Source organism: Dermacentor silvarum, chromosome 1, assembly GCF_013339745.2.
Source record: "Dermacentor silvarum isolate Dsil-2018 chromosome 1, BIME_Dsil_1.4, whole genome shotgun sequence".
In the NCBI taxonomy this organism is placed as follows: domain Eukaryota; kingdom Metazoa; phylum Arthropoda; class Arachnida; order Ixodida; family Ixodidae; genus Dermacentor; species Dermacentor silvarum.
Window position 1 is genome coordinate 64,657,234 of NC_051154.1, and position 17,056 is coordinate 64,674,289.

Sequence of the window (17,056 nt, forward strand, 5' to 3'; positions counted from 1 at the left end):
ACCAAAAACACGATCATGGATATGGAAGGGCACACAAAGACAGGCCGCGCGCATAAATTGATTGAAGTGTTTTAATCTCAAGAGACACTACGTGAGGGTTCCAGCCGTGGTGGTTTAGTGTCGATGGCATTCTGCAGTTAAGCATCAAGTCACAGGCCGCATTCAGATGGAGACGGAATGCAAAATTAAACGCCCGTGTGTCGTGATTTGAGTGTCAGAAATACCACAGGTGGTAAAACCTAAACCAGTTCTGTGGTAATCAATTTTTACCGGAATACTCAATAGATCACTGCTCTTATAAGTGGAGCCATCGGGAGGATAGTTCCTCAAATAAATATGGCAGAAATGACACTGAATTCAAAGACAGGTAGCGAAGCAACGATGAAATTCTCGTACCAAGTCCTCCTGACGTATACAGGAACTCTGACAACGTCTGCTCGTGGCAAGTATTGTTGCTTAGCAATACAAAGAGGAGACTACACTGCGTTCGGAACTAAGTCTCAACAGGCAGCTTTATGGAACTTTTCCAAGATGAAAATTGCCCAGATTCAGTTAAATAACGTGAAAAACAAACACGGCAACCCACTGACGTCATTGTCATGGGCGCCACGCTTTCACATTCTGTTTTCTGTCAGTCATTAATCTTCACACGCCAAAGAAATGCAAATTGCGCTTTGGAAGAATATTTTGCCAGTATATACTGATTTAGTGTTTCTCTTTACTATCTCCTTTAAAGTAAAATTAGACCCCCCCCCCCCCCCCCCCAATGATTGGGAGCCTGGTAAGCGGGAGGGAGGGGGGGCTTGCAGTATGAAAACACTACACATGTACAATAGTCGCGAGTAATTCACTGCTTGCGAACTTATAACCAGCTCGCCCAGTTCACTACCCTAGCGGAGTAAAAGAAGCTCAAGCTGAGCGATATATTACGCGTTACTGCGTTCGAGCAGTAAAATGAGCGCTCCGGATGCTTTCTGCTACAATCCACTTCCTTAGCTTTTACGGATTGATTTGGCCCCACTTGGAATTCAGCATTGCGCAATAGGCTCCAGATAGAGGTACCTGCCTCCCGGTAAAATGAGACTGCCACGCAGAGCAATCAAACCCGCCTTCTCCTGAGTGGCAGCGCAGTATGCGACAGTCACCGCTCCACCGCGGCTCATTACGCACTCGAGCCCAATCTGAGACCCACTTAGACGCGGCCGCGCTGTTTCTTGAGACGCGATCAAGTTACATTGCCCTCACCCGGCATTTCATGAACCCGTCGCACTGCCCATTTCAACGCAAATGAGTGCTGAGGGACGGAGAGGCTGCGACAAATGCCCCACCAAACTGCTCCCTAATCAGGTCATGTTTGTATCCCGAAAATAACAAAAGCGATGCATTGTTGTTACTCCGTCATTTTATTACTAGCAGATCTTTCCAGCAGGCACGCAGATGAACGAACATTGCTGTTTCTTTATTTATCATAATTTTCCGGTGGTCCATTTTGAAAAGCTAGCAGACACCCGCTTCGCAGTGCGCTTCTGCATGTTTGAAGACTCACGTTCAGGTACACCGGCAGGCTACCCCCCCCCCCCCCCCCCTTTCAATGAGAGGTAAATCCATCTCCGAAACACATTCGGAGAAATAACTTTTCTTTATTGTTATGAATAAATAAGGAGGTGTTGGCAACGAAATATGGTGAAAGTAACTGCTTTCATCTTTGGTTAGCAGCGTGACGATCTACATGGAAGCGAAAGTAACTGATTTTTACATGGGTGACATGCATCACGTATTATCGCATGATATTTCAAATTAGATATAATATTACAAAAGTTTTTCTAGAAAAGTACACTTATAAAATTTCCCATTATAAACTGACTAATGTTAAGTGCCAGATACACCCCGGATAAAGTACAAATACAGCATACCGCGAATGTAAAGTTTCGAAATTCACCATGTACAGATTCGAACTAAACTGTAGCAGAGAGACTAGTACTCAATGAGAATTTTATACTGCACCATGCCGCTTACCTCCTTGACATTCTTACTCGGTCTTCGGCCAGTTAATTTACACTGTCCATTACAGTGAGACGCTGTGGAAATAGCAGCAAAACTGCACTTTTTTATTACTTCCCTTTCCTCAGAAGCGCCATCTCCAAACTATCCCTAATTGACAGTAAACAGACGTCGAACTTTATGTGTATAACTTTTTATAACATAAACATGCTTTAACAATTAGTTGTAATACCTTATTAGTTGTAATAATGAAAGAAGCAGAGATTATTTTACTTTGCTTAAAAATGACTTTTTTTCTGTTTATGATCGAAGACATGATTTTGCTTGACTATAACATAATTGTTCCCGATTCGGTAAAGTGAGAAATTTGTCATCAATTCAACGAGCGAAATTGCGTGCAGCTTCGCCAGCCACGCAAGTATATAAGCTGATAGATCTCGTATACACGAGCCGATTGGTCTTAGTTTCTGAATAAGATACAACTGCAATCAGGGCAAGTGATGCCGCTCAGAGCATGGCTATATAATCTCGTAGAATGGATACTTGGATGTGTCGGGTGTCTTGGCACCAGATGTCGTGCCAGGGGGCGGTCACATCTCATATGTTCTACGTAGCGTGCTTATCTCTAATGTGCGATCTGTTAGAAACCGCATCACAGCATTTGACTCTTTCGTACTGTATAAAAGCTGCACTCATGAGGGTAGTAAAAAGTTACTCACTTAATAGAATGAACAATCTGACAATGTTTTTTTTCGTAACGTTAACAGATTATTTTGGTGAAATTGCAGAAAAACAAGTAAACAGAAAACAGAAGAGAACAGAAAAGATGTGTTACAAAAATCAAGATTATCGCACACTCTTGCCCACCAAATTTATATTTTTTTCAGCGCATTTCGAGGCGCTGAAGATGTTTCCTTCGAAGAATGTCTGGTGAAAATGCCCTAATTTTCTTTTATTCAGTGCCTAAACTCTTCTGTAAGTTGTTTTTTCCCAAAACAATTCAGGTACAAACATTCTAATGCCTCTTTCCTGCGAAATATTTCAGCTGCTTCTATTCTATTCCCCCCTTCTTCGTGCTCCATTTGAATCTCAATTTGATAGCGCTGCATCAAACCGACAAACAACTATTACCTGCCCAGTATATTCTAACGCAGCGAAAGGCCACGCAATGTTCTTTTGTTTCCCTTGTTTCCCATAGCGTGACTTTTAAAACACGGCTCTTTATGCGCACTTTTTTCGCTTTTTTACACACTGTTTTAAAAGAACTGTTGAACAATGTATTGTTATTAACGAAAACATTGAAATAAGTAAATGCTAGGTTCAAGGCGTTGTCTGGCCATGCAGATTTTCTTTCTTTTCTTTTTTTTTTTTTTTTTTTTGTATGCTGCCGTCTAACGTTATCGCCAACTATTTGAATTCGAGGTGAACTTTTGCATCGCGTTCCTCTTCCTTCCGTATTACGAAGTATACTCGAAAGATTCTGATCGCATACCTAGCTTTCGCCCTTAAAGTGCCTCGTCGTATTAATTAGGAGGTGCTTTCCAAATTATCCTAGTACACGCGAACGTGCGGAACCAACGTTATACGGCGTGTAAATTTCTCATTCTACCAATCCGCGAAAGCTGCTGGTGAGCAAGTTTCCTACGTTTTAATTACACGCACCAAATTTCAAACTCTTCCCCGCACCGCCACCATACCGCTAAGCTTGATGAACGTCATTTTGGATATCCAACAAAACCAGAAGGCAACATTTCTTTTTCGTTGCTGCAGAAACATTGCCTACAGTTTATCAAAGCTTAGAAATTTTGTGCCGGTAAGCATCAACTCGTGGTGCGTGTGCACGTGGTGCCATAGTAGCACTTCCATAACAGGCTAGGTACCAAAGCTTTCCAAGCGCTTAGCCTTGCCAAATTAAGTGCTGCGATGTTTCTTACATCACGCACACAATTGGGCGTCAATTAGCCAGAGTCTTTACGTCATTAAGTCCCAACAACCTTTAGAATGGACGTCAGACGAGAACTGACGTCCAGTCTGTGAGCTGTTTACTTAATGTCCAACCCACTTAGCCACATACCTGTGATCCACTTTGTTGTCTGCGATTAGCACTCTTTCATTTAGCTGCGATTTGTACGCCGCTGGTCCGTGTTTACGCAACTTTGTGCGCCAACGTAAACATGAAGAATTCGTTGGCACTTTTAATCCTGACGAATCAATTTCTTTTAATTCCATTTCAGAGAACATGAGGCTATCGTGGTCGCGATAATTTCTACATAAAAATCGGCTACCGATTCCAACATGAACCAACAGATTAATCGTCATTTCACACCTATCGAAGCCCTTCTAACCGGAAATTGGAATAAATTGCTTGAAATTTGCCTACTAATGCAAATGCCCAACACATTCCGCCACCCGTAAATGAGTACCTCAGTGCGTTAAAGGGATTATGCATAAAATATGTGGAGCACGCATCTTGAGAACTTCGTGCGTGCACGCAGCGCTTCTCAAGCAGGAGGAACCACTACAAAACTTTCAAATTGCGCTGTCGCTTCTTTTACCCCCAGTAGGCGTTGCAGCTTTATCTTTTAAGACAGACTCGTGTGGGCAGAAAGAGAATGCTTGTACATTTTATTGCTCGTTTGTGCAAGTATTTATATTGCCCTCGTTTTTCAGCGAGAAATATTTTTCAGTTGTCCAAACTGCAGATAACCTGCATTAAAGATTTGGCGGGAAGATGCTTGCTGAAAGATAAGAAAAGCACGGTCATAGTTCCAAACTTGGTTTGAAACTGTGACCGTGAAAGACAGGCGCTAAAGCGTCTGGACAGAAATACGCGCAGGATGTCGTGGCCTGTGCCGTTCACATGGCTTCGCAAAGGTGCGCTTACCTTCGTAGCGGCGGCCGGCGCCTCCCAGATTGAGGAACAGTAGAAAACAAGTCCATCGTGTGAGAGTCACCGAAGCACAGAGTGCCATTCCACTAAAAACCGCAGTTCGGTCCTCTCCACACTCTTGTTCACAGTCAGGTCTTGTTCACGCTACAAAACTAGCCTCGGACAAACAGAGCCGCATGGTCTTTATGAAACGGGTTCCCACGTGACCCCGTGGTCGGAAATCGCACGGCGTTACTGCGTCACATATTTTAACCTTAAGTGCAGGCCAAATGCAACAGCCAAATCGAGAGTGTCCGAAAGTCGTTATTCGCGTAAGCAGCCCACTTTGCACGCGCGTATTCGACACAGACGTCACAACGTAGGGGGTTCCTTTTGTTAGGCAGTCCAGTCCAAGCGCAACATGGACGCGTGTTAACAGCGGCGCGCAAAGAGAACCGAGCGAACCGGTGCACTTTTCAAACTTCCCACGCAATCAGGACCCGGGAGCCGCATCACCCGGAGAGAATCGGCTCCGCTCAGCTGCTCCCGGGAGGAGACGGCTTGTTTCTGAAAGAGCAGCGGGCCGAGTTGGGCTTCGCCGCCCGGCGCGCTTAAGCGCGCCGCTAGTGGCGCGCTGCGGCCGCCTATGGAAACTACTTTCCCATTCAAAGCGGACCCCAGCCGGTGACCCTCTTTCACGCACCTCCGGCGCCGTTAACCTCCATCGCTTCTACCTTGCTGTGACGCTCAGCTGCGCGCGTTTCATGTGCTGTCGCGACGTTCGACTTTGCACCAGTTGTCCCTATTTTGACAAGAGCAGACAACGCGGATGAAAACTGGACCGCTTTTGCTTTGGATGGTATCCGCTTGCTGCTGCGCTTTTTTTTTTTTTTCCTCGTTTCTTTCTTCTTACCTTTTTCACCAGCGCATCTCTCTGGCGCGGAACTCGCGAACTTGTCGACTTTTGTTTTATTGGGTGCAGTTCAGCGGCCGTGCTTGCCATGGCCGCTGACACTTAAATCATGGAGACGTGGGTGTGAAATGCGGTGCCCGCTCCTCTCCGGCGGAGCTACCGAAGTTGAAAAGATCGGACTTTATGAAGCCGGCTGCAGATGGGATAGAAAGGATTGTTCACTTTGTCTTTCGATTCACTTAGGTGCAGAAAGCTTACGCTGGAAAATCGCACCGGAGTGTCACCGGTGCGATTGTTGCTTGGACTCGGAAGCTGTACTAAGACGTTGCGCTCAGAAAATGTTGACCTTTGTACTCAGAAAGACGAGATGAGCAACAGACTTGTACATGTTACAGAAAAAAGTAACCGATTACAATTACAATTACTTCATTAAAAGTGTAATGAATTACAGTTACCAATTACTGCCTCACAAATATACTGAAATTAATTGAGGAATTACTCAATCGTAATTGATTCCTTCTACGTTACTTTTCTCCGATTTTTTATTAACATTGTATAGATACAGAACAGAACCAGCTTACCTAGCTTTTTCAGTGGGTCCTCAGCAGCCTTTCATGGATTGCTTATCTGCTCAATTCTTTATAAAAATTTCGTTAATCATCGTTTCTCGTATTTGTTGTGAAGCCATCAGTAACACTGAAAACTTGCTCGTAGGAGGAAAAAGACAGGGAGAGACGGGGAGGTTACGCACTTGGCTCGATGTGCGCGCTGTCAGCGCGCACATCGTGTGAACCTCAGCCTGATATATGAAACGTATACAGATCTTGCGCGCAATATTGTGGTTGCTCAGCACCTTGGTCTTCTATGGAGCGCAGTGCTTCATTGTTGCTGGGACTTGGAGAAAACGCTGTCGGCTGGGCCAGTGGAAAGCTGAAAAAATCGTTCGTATGCGATTTCCTGCCATTAACGTTCTAAGTGCCCTTCGTTATCGAGGCTTATCAGCACCTGTTCAATTCATCGGTGAACATCTGGTGGAGCGTTAAGATGAGGAAACAAATAGTTGGCCCCGGATTTTTCTTTCTGCGCATTTGCGAAGCTGCTGCGTGGCCACGATTTTGGGCATTCTACTGTAGTTTTCGTTAAATTCGGATTCTCAAAGCGGCGTCACTTGTTGCAGCTTGTCTTGTCAATTAAGTAACTGGTTACATGTAATTGGTTAATGGAAAAATAATTTAATTACAGTGAGCGTTACCAATTAAACAGAGTGATCGTTAAATTACAATATTACCAAGAAAATGTAATTCATTACAAGTAATTAATTATATGTAATTCATAACGTTCAAGTCTGATCAGAAATAACAGTGGAAAGGTGTGTGCATAGCTTACAAGTCACCCACAAGTAAGGCATTTGACAAAGTTATTCATCACAAACTAATTACGAAACTTAAGGACATTAATCTGCCAGATATATTTATTGCATGGATTGAATACTACTTGACGGAACGTGCCCAGTTTGTTTCAGTAGATGGGAACAATTCGAGCTTTCGTCATGTAACATCAGGCGTGCCCCAGTACAGTGTTCTGGGGCCATTATTGTTGTTACTTTATGCAAATTACATTGTTAACGTATTACTACCAGGAACTTAAATCAGATTTCTCGCGGATGATTGTGTGCTTTTTCGTCAAGTTACTTGTACTAATGATCAACACAATTTGAATTTTAGTCTTAATAACATAATAAACTGGTGTAATGAACATGTTATAGCTCTAAACGTATAAAAAACTGTTTATCTTTGTGTAACTCGTACGAAAACACCTCTTCACTTTACGTACAACCTTGGCTCATCATCACTGCAACAGGTAACCAGCTGTAAATATCTCGGCTTAACAATAATTAATGACCTGTATTGGGACTTACACATAGACAACATATGTTCTGCCACCTCCCGTAAGTTGTGTTTTCTAAAGCATAAGCTTAGAAATTCTCCTTCCAACATTAAACTTCTCAGTTACTTTACGTATATAAGACCTAAACTAGAATACTCTTGTGTTGTATGGGGCCCCTTCACTAAATCTAAGATATAAAAATTTGAAACTGTACAAAGAAAAGCAGTTAGGTTCGTTTATTCTAAATTTAAAAGTACAGACTCACCGTCTCAACTGATGGCTGCTAACAACATTGAAAAACTTGAACTACGACGAAAAAAGAACCACCTCAACTTTCTTTACCTACTTCTTAATCATAAGTTAGCCCTTGACCCACATGCATATTTATCTCCTCTGTCCACTGGACACACACGACATCACCAAGCCAATTCTTTAACCCCGTATTTTGCTAAAACTAACGCGTTTCAGTTTTCCTTTTTCCCGCGCACTGTGTTAGAACGGAACCGTCTAACTGATTTCAGCCAATTTTCTGTAACTTAGAGCCTTGATACGTACTGTTAATTGGCATTTCCATTTGCGTTATTTTTCCCGTGTTACGTACTGTTAATTGGTGATACGTACTATTAATTGATGTTATGTTTCCATATTGCGTAATATTTTCCTACGTTATCTTTTGTGTTTGTACTTTTATCCTACCGCTTGTACCTGTCCTGCTTGGACCAATTCATGGTCTGCAGTATGAAATAAATAAAAATAAATAAAAATATACTGAACACATTAAGTCACCAACAGTCAACAAAGCCAACGCTAACGATCTTCGTACACTGTTTGTCGTGCTCGTGCTGCCTTTTGTCTTTCCGAGTCTGGCCTGGGTTAGAATTCGAAACAATTAAGAAAGGAACACTTATTGTATTATTATAGAACTAAATCGATATAAAGTTTTCAGAAATAGCTGTCTAAGCATGTTGCTGCGTTTTTCTAATGGGAATTACAGTTCCCATTAAAAATCATAGCAGAATTTTGCAAAATTTATTAAGCATGCACCAAAGCCAGCTATAAAGAAATGCTACCCCGACTCTCCCAACCACTAGCAACCTCCAGCGAACTGCTGTGAGTTTTAGCAAACTCGCAACGGTGCTGCTTAAAAGCGTCCGCTGTCTCGGACACCACACACACACACGCACTGGACGTTGGCCATTTGCTTTTTGGGCGTAATATGCTTCTGCGTCCCATCTGTGGCGAACAAAGGCATCCCGCCAAGAGCACACCTCGGGATGAATTCACGAAGCTTTTCACTCGTAAGTGCTTCTTGTCATTGTCTGCCTCCCTTTGCGAATAGTATGTCTAGCATCATGATTGGCTGAAATTTTCTCTTATGAACGATTCTAGCCCAAAAGCTTTTTTTTTTTTTTTGTGGCTATGGGCCCTCTTTCTTATTCTCTGTCATTCGCGTCATGCTCCATGCCGCTCGTCATGCCACTAGAAAACTGCCAAAACTCGCCGGAATGACCACAGTTGCGTTCCGCCTCCCGAATTGTGCCTCGGACTCTGACCCGCGCTCCTAAGCCGCCGTGAGCTTCGACGCAATACTTCGGTAAATTTATGCCAAAGGTCATATTAAACAGATCGTGAGCACGGGAGCACCTAGGCCGACTACCGCATCACTGCGCAATGTTCAATTTTTTTTTTTTTTTTATCTTTACAAAACCCTCTTCCCATTTATATTTCGGGTAGGCACCATTTATGACTTCTAGCGGTAACTACACATACTTCTGTTAAACTCAACTGTTTTGACACCATTCTTTTATTTGGTTCTAATGTACTTGCTGTTTAAAGATTTCAAATCTCTCTCAAACATGTCACGCCGCACACTTGACAAAAAAAAAAAAAACTTGAATGAAACGTGAACAGGTAACGCTGTAATATTTAAACAGGATAATCTGATAAGTATCCCGAACACAAGACAAACACAGAACATTAAATGACAGAATGGTAGCGCGTAAACATAAACGCACAGGGATGCAGCAATAGTTGAAAATGAGCTCTCGTCAAAGTAGCTTTTGGTCCGCGCTCAATATAAAGGGCACGACATTTCGCAAGAATCGGAGGTCGCATCCGCCTAGCATGTGCCCAAAGCGACTAAGCTCACAAGCACTCGCACCTGGTGCGTCGCTGTGGTGCTTATGACCATCAGAACACTACACCAACGCTGCCCCCCCCCCCCCCCTCCCGGTAATGCGGATTTTTTGTGTCACGGGGTTTATTTATTTATTTATTTATTTATTTATTTATTATTATTTATTTATTTATTTATTTATTACGACAAGCACAATACGGCACCGGCTCTCCCAGAGCTATTCATTGTTAAATGAATGAAGAGTGATGATTGGTTAAGTGAAACATCTCTGCTATTTGACAGTTCGCAGCCAAACTCTGGCAGTTTGTTGCAACTAAAAAAAAAAACAAAATAAATGGCAAATAGATCATATATGTCACATCACTCATAGCCTGGCATGTGGACTGTGGAAAAGCGTCTTCCAGCGTTCACAGACATTATGCAGAATTATGCAAGTCCAACCCCCGTGTTGGAATCTGAGAAGCGAAGCGTTTGTGAAACGGTTAAATAAATAACAAGCAACTGTTCGTATTTTGCGCAGAATTTTGCATCATAGCGATTATTTGCGTGCCCGTGAAGACGGCAAGACGCAGAGACCCTCATCACGGGACCCACGTGGATGCGCATTATAGGTATACGCTCTCCGGAATAGACCCCTTTTGCTATATGATACTTTATCGAGGGTCGGCGCGCCTGCTAGAGCAGGTCGATCCTGGAGATATATTGCAACAGTAAACTGCACTTTACTCGGCAAAAGACCTACAAAGCACATGCGCGTCAACCTGGGAAAGTAGCCATAAAAAAAGTTTGATTTACTAAAGGAATTGCGCTCATGATGACGTACGGAGTATTCATTTAAAAGTTTTCCACAATTTTTAAAAATTGCCTGTGGCATGTAGCGTAATTCTTGTCCTTGAGCTGGATTATTCCAAGAGGCAGACATCACTAGCACGAAAAATCGAAACACATATTCACTTAATTAACTAAAGTTTGCCAATTACCGTCTTAATTAATTACTTTAGGCACATGTTGCAATTAACGAATTGTAGCCGCGGCCGGTGAAGTTCCAAGACATATCCACTTGAAATGAATCTCGAGGATGGCACCAGTTTCGAGATAATAGACAGTTTTAGTATAGCGTAAAGCAGCAAACGCGAAGAGTTTACGTTATCGTTGCGTGCACCACACTGCGCATCATACGCTGTACGTAAACGGTTCTGGAGCTCTTACGTACGTACAGCCGCCCAAATCTGTAACTAGCGTGCGCGAGCGGCGACTTTCTGTGCGCCAGCACCTTAAATTAGGAACAAACTTACAAATGACTAGGCTATCTTCACGAGCTTTGTGAGCAAGTAAGATAGCATCGTCATTTGTAAGTTTGTTCCTAAGTTGGGCGCACAGAAATACGCCGCTCGCGCACGCTAGTTAAAGATTTGGGCGGCTGTGTGCTATTTTCGGGATTTAGCGGTGAACGCTAATCCACGCAAGGGGAGCCTTACGTACGTCAACATGGCGGCGCCAGTCGAAGTGAGAGCTGCCCGCTTCGGATCTGTCGAGTCGTCGGCCTACACTGTTCGGCTCATTCGTTCCCCACTAATGCTTGTGTTTGCTTGAGATTTGTGTGATGCTTCGACAGCGGCGCACAGGTGACAAATGGGCGTTATTTTCGATATACGTTCTCGATTAGCGGCGCAGTAGGCTTAACGAGAGGGTTTGCTCGTGTTTTCTCATGTTTGCCGTATCCGCCTCGAGATGGCGCCCATGTGTATTTGCGTTAGCGTTGGCGTTTTGCTCCGTTCCACTGTTCTAAAACACTACCTTGTGCCGAGCAGTTCAGCCTTTCTTTGCGTTAGCGTTGCGTCGCACTTTAACGCTAACGCAAGCGTTTTACGCTATACTAAAACTCACTAATATTTCCCAAAGTGTGGGTCGAAATTCATGGGCGTTCCAGTTACCTTTGTGCTTCAATGCTTAAAACCGCGTTTCGTTAAAAAAGCAAGTGGGGCAACAGTGTACTTTTGCTGCGAGCTTGATGGCGCTTAATTATCTCCAAACAGGTGTCATTCTGGAAATTCATTCCAAGTGGATACCCATTCCAAGCTCACCGGCCACAATACCTGAATTGCAATATGTGCCGTAAGGTAAATAATCTAAAAGTCGATTAGTGATTTTTGTTGATTAGTTTAATTTTTGTTTTGGTTTCTCGTGCAAGTAATGTCCGCCTCTTTGAATAATCCAGCTCAAGGACTACAATTATGTTATGTCCAACCGGCGATTTTTAAAAATTCTGTGAAACTTAGATATTTGTTGCAATGAGGACATGTAGGTATCATTTATTTTATCACTGAGTAATTTCGTAGAAAACAAGGTCAGCTGCCAGGACATCTAAAGTTGTAGCAAAGATGGTAGTGGTATCCTTCGTGTAGGCTATTCGGCAAGACGGCAGCACTCAGCCATGGTCAAGAAAATCCCAGAGGTGTCGTAAAAAAGGCTTCGTTTGCAAAACGTTGTCGCGCAGTTTTGTGATACCACACAATAAACATGGCATATCATCAACGCCACACATGTAAACACAAAACTAAACTTGAGGAACCTACAGAAAAGAAGACAACTAGAATATCAGTAAATAACACACACATACACACAACACATGCAACACACACACACATACACACGCACGTAAAATATAAAGAAGGCTGAGGTTCACTGTATATCAATAATTCTGCACTATATGTATAACTCTTCTTCAGGAATGCTACTAAAACCTTCAGAGCAGTTGGTTGCGCTGATGCGTAACTACAGGATCCAATAAGTTTTTTTATGTTAAAAAGCCGGTCATCAAGTCGGTTGAGTGTTGTTCTCAAAACACATGACGGATGAAAGAGAAAAATTTTCATGCACCTAAAAGCAGCACGTAGCTCATAATGCGACCGCCACACAAAGATGTTGGTTCTGAGTTTGAACCCCGGACCAGGACGAATCGTTTGTATACTGCGAAGCTTTCTGGGAAATACCTATGGGTTCCCCTTTGCATTTTCGTGCTACTCTCAAATAGAGGAAAATGTTTCCCTTTCATAAAACGAATGCTTGGCATACGTGTGCCTTATAAGTAAGCGGCTTCGACCATACTGTATTTAATTGCCCCATGTGTCCGATGTTCCACGCAGTTCGCGGAGTGCTAGAGGCGTTTTTTTTTTTTTTTTTTAATTCTCTAAGCGTTTTAGCGATCTAGTTGAACAAGGCTGCTGCGGTTTGTAACGAAAGGTAAACTTCGAGATAGATGCTTGTGTTGAGTCAATTATTTTCTGCTCATAAAAATATTCGCTCATAAAAATATGACTGGAAAGTTCGCAAAATAAAAGTGCTAAGCTCGCGTTTTGAATAACACAAACTGCTTGGCGTCACTCCCATGTAAGCGTGATTCACGCGCGTTCGATATAGTGCTGTAACCTGGGAGGGCGACAACTCCATGCAATGTTTATGTTTATCCACCAAAGAGGTCACAACTTTATTTTCATGGAATTTTTTTTGTGTGTGTGTTCATGCACTACACCGTTCAAAAGCTATGCCTAAAGCAAACACCAAATCTGGCGGATGCACAGTCTGAGAGGTCTACGCAGCGATGCCATGAAAACGAAGGTAATGTACGATGCTTGTCGAGGGAAGGATGCCAGAGAAGTACGGCACATATCGAGCTGCATTTGGGAATTCTATGCATCTTGGTTTACAGTGACACATACTGACTCCGGAGGAGTGGCCAAGAATAGGCCCACACACGGTGGCACATAATGTATTACTAAATTGAAGAAAATCAAGTAAATCAAAGAATTTGTTAAATATAAAGTCCTAGTCTATTAAGAGGTCGGTCTGCTTTAGAGGTACCTATAAGCCGATATAATACATTGTCATGTTTTATACACTAATTTATGTTTTATTGCGCAGAACAGAGGTGCGCTTACTGGCACCACTTTATCGGTCAGCATACTCGGGTACATAAGCTTGTTTGCCAGTACTTACATTCGGCGAACATATAACCTTCGCATATATATCCACAAACATATCCGCCGAGATATCGACTGACCTGGCAGTAGCAGCCCCGGCAAACACGGGAAACCTCCACCTTAGAAAACCCCACATAAGGTTTTCTAAGGTGAGCCCGAAGCACGAGCGTATTTGTGCAGTCTACTCGCATTGGAATGCGACCACCGCAGCCTTGTATTGAATCCGCGGTCTCGGACGGGCTCAGCAACAGAGCACCATAGCCACTAAGCTACCGTGGCGGTTAAGCAGCAGCGCCAACGCAGAGCCATTCCGGAATTTATATTTCCCGCCTTTTGATGATAAACCTCATTGGTTTCCATTACTCTGAGGAAGCCGTGCCTAAGAGAAGACGCTGCGAATCGTGCTGAGTCCAAGTAATCCCGCAGGCTTCACGAGTAGTAACACAGGGCATCGGTAATGACGGCAAGCTTGGATGTATAGCGTTTAACACAGGCGGTAACTTTCGACCAGTAGCACTATAAAGAGCTCGGGTGATGCCTAAGTGGGCAGACGGAGGTTCGCCGTCTATATATACGAACAGAGTTTCGTCATATAGGCCTGTTGGTGTGACCAAAAAGGTAGGTTCTGTTCTCAGCAGTTGAACTCTTCTTGTACTAGGCACCCTTACGAAACAATAAGTGCTGCAATCCTCGAGTTATATGCCGGGGTAAGGATGCGTTACAATGTAACATTGTGTACATCGCATAGTAGTTGTTGGGAAGGTGGCGGTGTATTGTTGTGCACTTCCTCGTGGTCATGGCCATGAAAACAGCATCGGCGGCACAGGTCGTAATGAGTCGAATGTCTGCGCACTGTCGTTCGAACAATTCCAACACGCTTACAGTTCGAAGAGAACCACTGTCATCCTCCATATCTTAAATTGCAGGTTCGACGGGCGCGCACGAGAGCGTTGTCTTGGTGACGTCGTATATCCTGCAGCCGTAGGCTTAATTGTGCTATAGTCGTCTACAGCGGTCTCTCGATCAAGTGCCAGCACAACGAGTGATGATCTGTCAAGACATGGAGTAGGCGACCATATGCAGAGCTAAAGCCTAAATTTGAAAGTGCCTACACGGCGGCAAGGTACTCTTTTTTTCTTGGTAGTGTAGTTGGGCTCTGCACTCGATAGACTGCGACTTGCGTAAGCGATTAATCTCATAATGCCTTGCTGCTCTTGTACATGTACCGCGCCAAGACTGACGAGCTTAAGTTTTGGCCTCATTTTCGAATCGACCAAGGACGGGTGGCGACGTTAAGCCTTTTCTCTCTATTTGGGTGTACGCTGATGGTTTCGAGCGGTTAACGAAGGCCGGACTAATGCTATGTGCACGTAGCCAGGTGCGGCGGGGTGTCCGAGAGGGATTGATGTCATTGAAGTGGCTTGGTATTGTCGCAATCGTTTCAACCTTCGTGACTTCTTCATTTTTTTTTTTTTGAAACGGGGAGGCTCTTTGTCTATGCTAGACACCATGCTTCTATCTTACCGGGCTGATGCCGCGGTGATGCTTTTTTTAAATTATTATTATTAGCTGTATGCAAGGCCATGTTTTTCTTATACCTATATATGTTTACATGAAAATACATCTCTGGACTCTCTCACTTCTGCGTTATGGGCGACCGTCCTATAGACCGTTTTTTCATGGGCGCCGCCATTGCGTAGGCAGTGGTGCCATCTATGGGCAGTTGGCATGCTGGCTTGGGCGAACGCCCGTGTTGTATGCTGTGGTATACGCTCGGCGGCAGTTTCTGGTGGATTTATTCACTCTCCCGCGGTCTATTTAGCATGTAATGGCGTCTTCCATGTGGGGAATGGTCCTATGAGTTGTAGTGAAGGAATTTAAGTCTGAAGTAATTAAGAAGCTGGAGTTTCTGCTGGCGTTAGGGTGGACGGAGACACCCAGCGCGAGGTATGCGCGTTTGTCTGAGCTTACAATCAACCTCGAATATCAGTTAGGTATTTCTGAAAATTAGTTTCACAAATGTTACCTTACTGCAGCATTCTCAGCACTGTAATTCTAAGCTCTGGTTTAGCTGCAATGTGTAGTTACTGAAACATTTGACGATCCTATCAACGTGGGTATATATATACTCGTATACCGTTCTGCTGGCGAACAAGTTGTGCTGTTTACTTTGACAAGCGTTCAATTTGTTTTGTGTAGATACATTGGGCGACTTCGCTGTTTATGGGGCTCTTGCGTTGCCCAGGGGGCGCTGCAAAATGGTGCTAAAGAGCGCGCTCAATCCGAAACTGGGTAGTACCAAGCTCGGTCGTCTGCTTCGGGAAGCACTTTACAATAGGGACCTGCCACTTTCGGTTGTGTTGTACCACGGCTTGCAGCAAATATCGGGTGCCGAAGATTTTTTCAGGGGTGGCACGCTGCGTAAAGGCAAGAAATTATGCAACGCTGAATACGTGTAAGCCGTTCAAGAAATAAGCGGCGAAGTTTTAGCGCGGTGTCAATAGCAAGTGAAGTGAGTCACGCACGTGCGAAGCTGAACTTCAGGTAAGGTTTGCACGCTGCTAGATTCAGGCGCACAAACGCGAGGAAATGCTTTCTATAAATGAGTTCACAGCAGCGATAAGCAGACATGCGTACGGAACTGCTCGAGCACACGATCGTACGCGCCGCGACGGCAGCGGTCTTTCGACATGCCGCGAAACGACGGGTCTCCTGCAATCTATGTTGATTGCATGCCGCTAGACAAGTAATTATGCCTGTGCTGTAGTAGCGGCCATCTGTCCCTTTAGCAATTGATAAATAACTGATGCAATGCATATAAGCTCGCAGTAAGGTACGTACGTGCAAATCGCTCTTTAGCGCGAGCTCGTGCGCTGCTCGCTTGATGTAGCTTTTAATGACAGCGCTCGAACATCGATGTGCTGTAATCAATACTGTCTTGCTGTGCTGCCTCAACGTGCTGGCTTGAGGTCAAGGATGAGCACATTCAACTCTCTAACCTGTGCTGCTCGTAGTGGGGTAGTGAATTGTCACCGAATCAGCCCGACCATTTGTGGTCATTTGCACACACCTGGTCACTTCACCACTTCGCACCGGTCGAATTGTTAATTGTCGCTGTGGCCGGGTGTCGAATCATGAATCACCAGCCATGCCTGCTGCTATGTCGTCTTCCATTTCGCTTACCCAGCGCGACGAACTGCAGTTATCCAGCGCGCCCGACGCTCCACTTCGTGAGGCCTTGAAAGAAAATGGTAGAATCTGATGTTGGG

The 17,056-nt window shown here is 44.1% G+C and overlaps 1 protein-coding gene across 1 annotated transcript in view; it reads right to left on the reverse strand.

The window, feature by feature from the left end:
- The window catches only part of LOC119443576 (hemicentin-2-like), a 404,290-nt gene extending 398,863 nt beyond the window's left edge, over positions 1-5,427 (reverse strand). Inside the window, exon 1 of the mRNA XM_049663006.1 lies at positions 4,886-5,427. Coding sequence (XP_049518963.1) covers positions 4,886-4,973 — 88 coding nt within the window. The 5' untranslated portion in view covers positions 4,974-5,427. The remainder of the gene's footprint in view (positions 1-4,885) is intronic.
- Between the last annotated feature and the right edge of the window lie 11,629 nt (positions 5,428-17,056).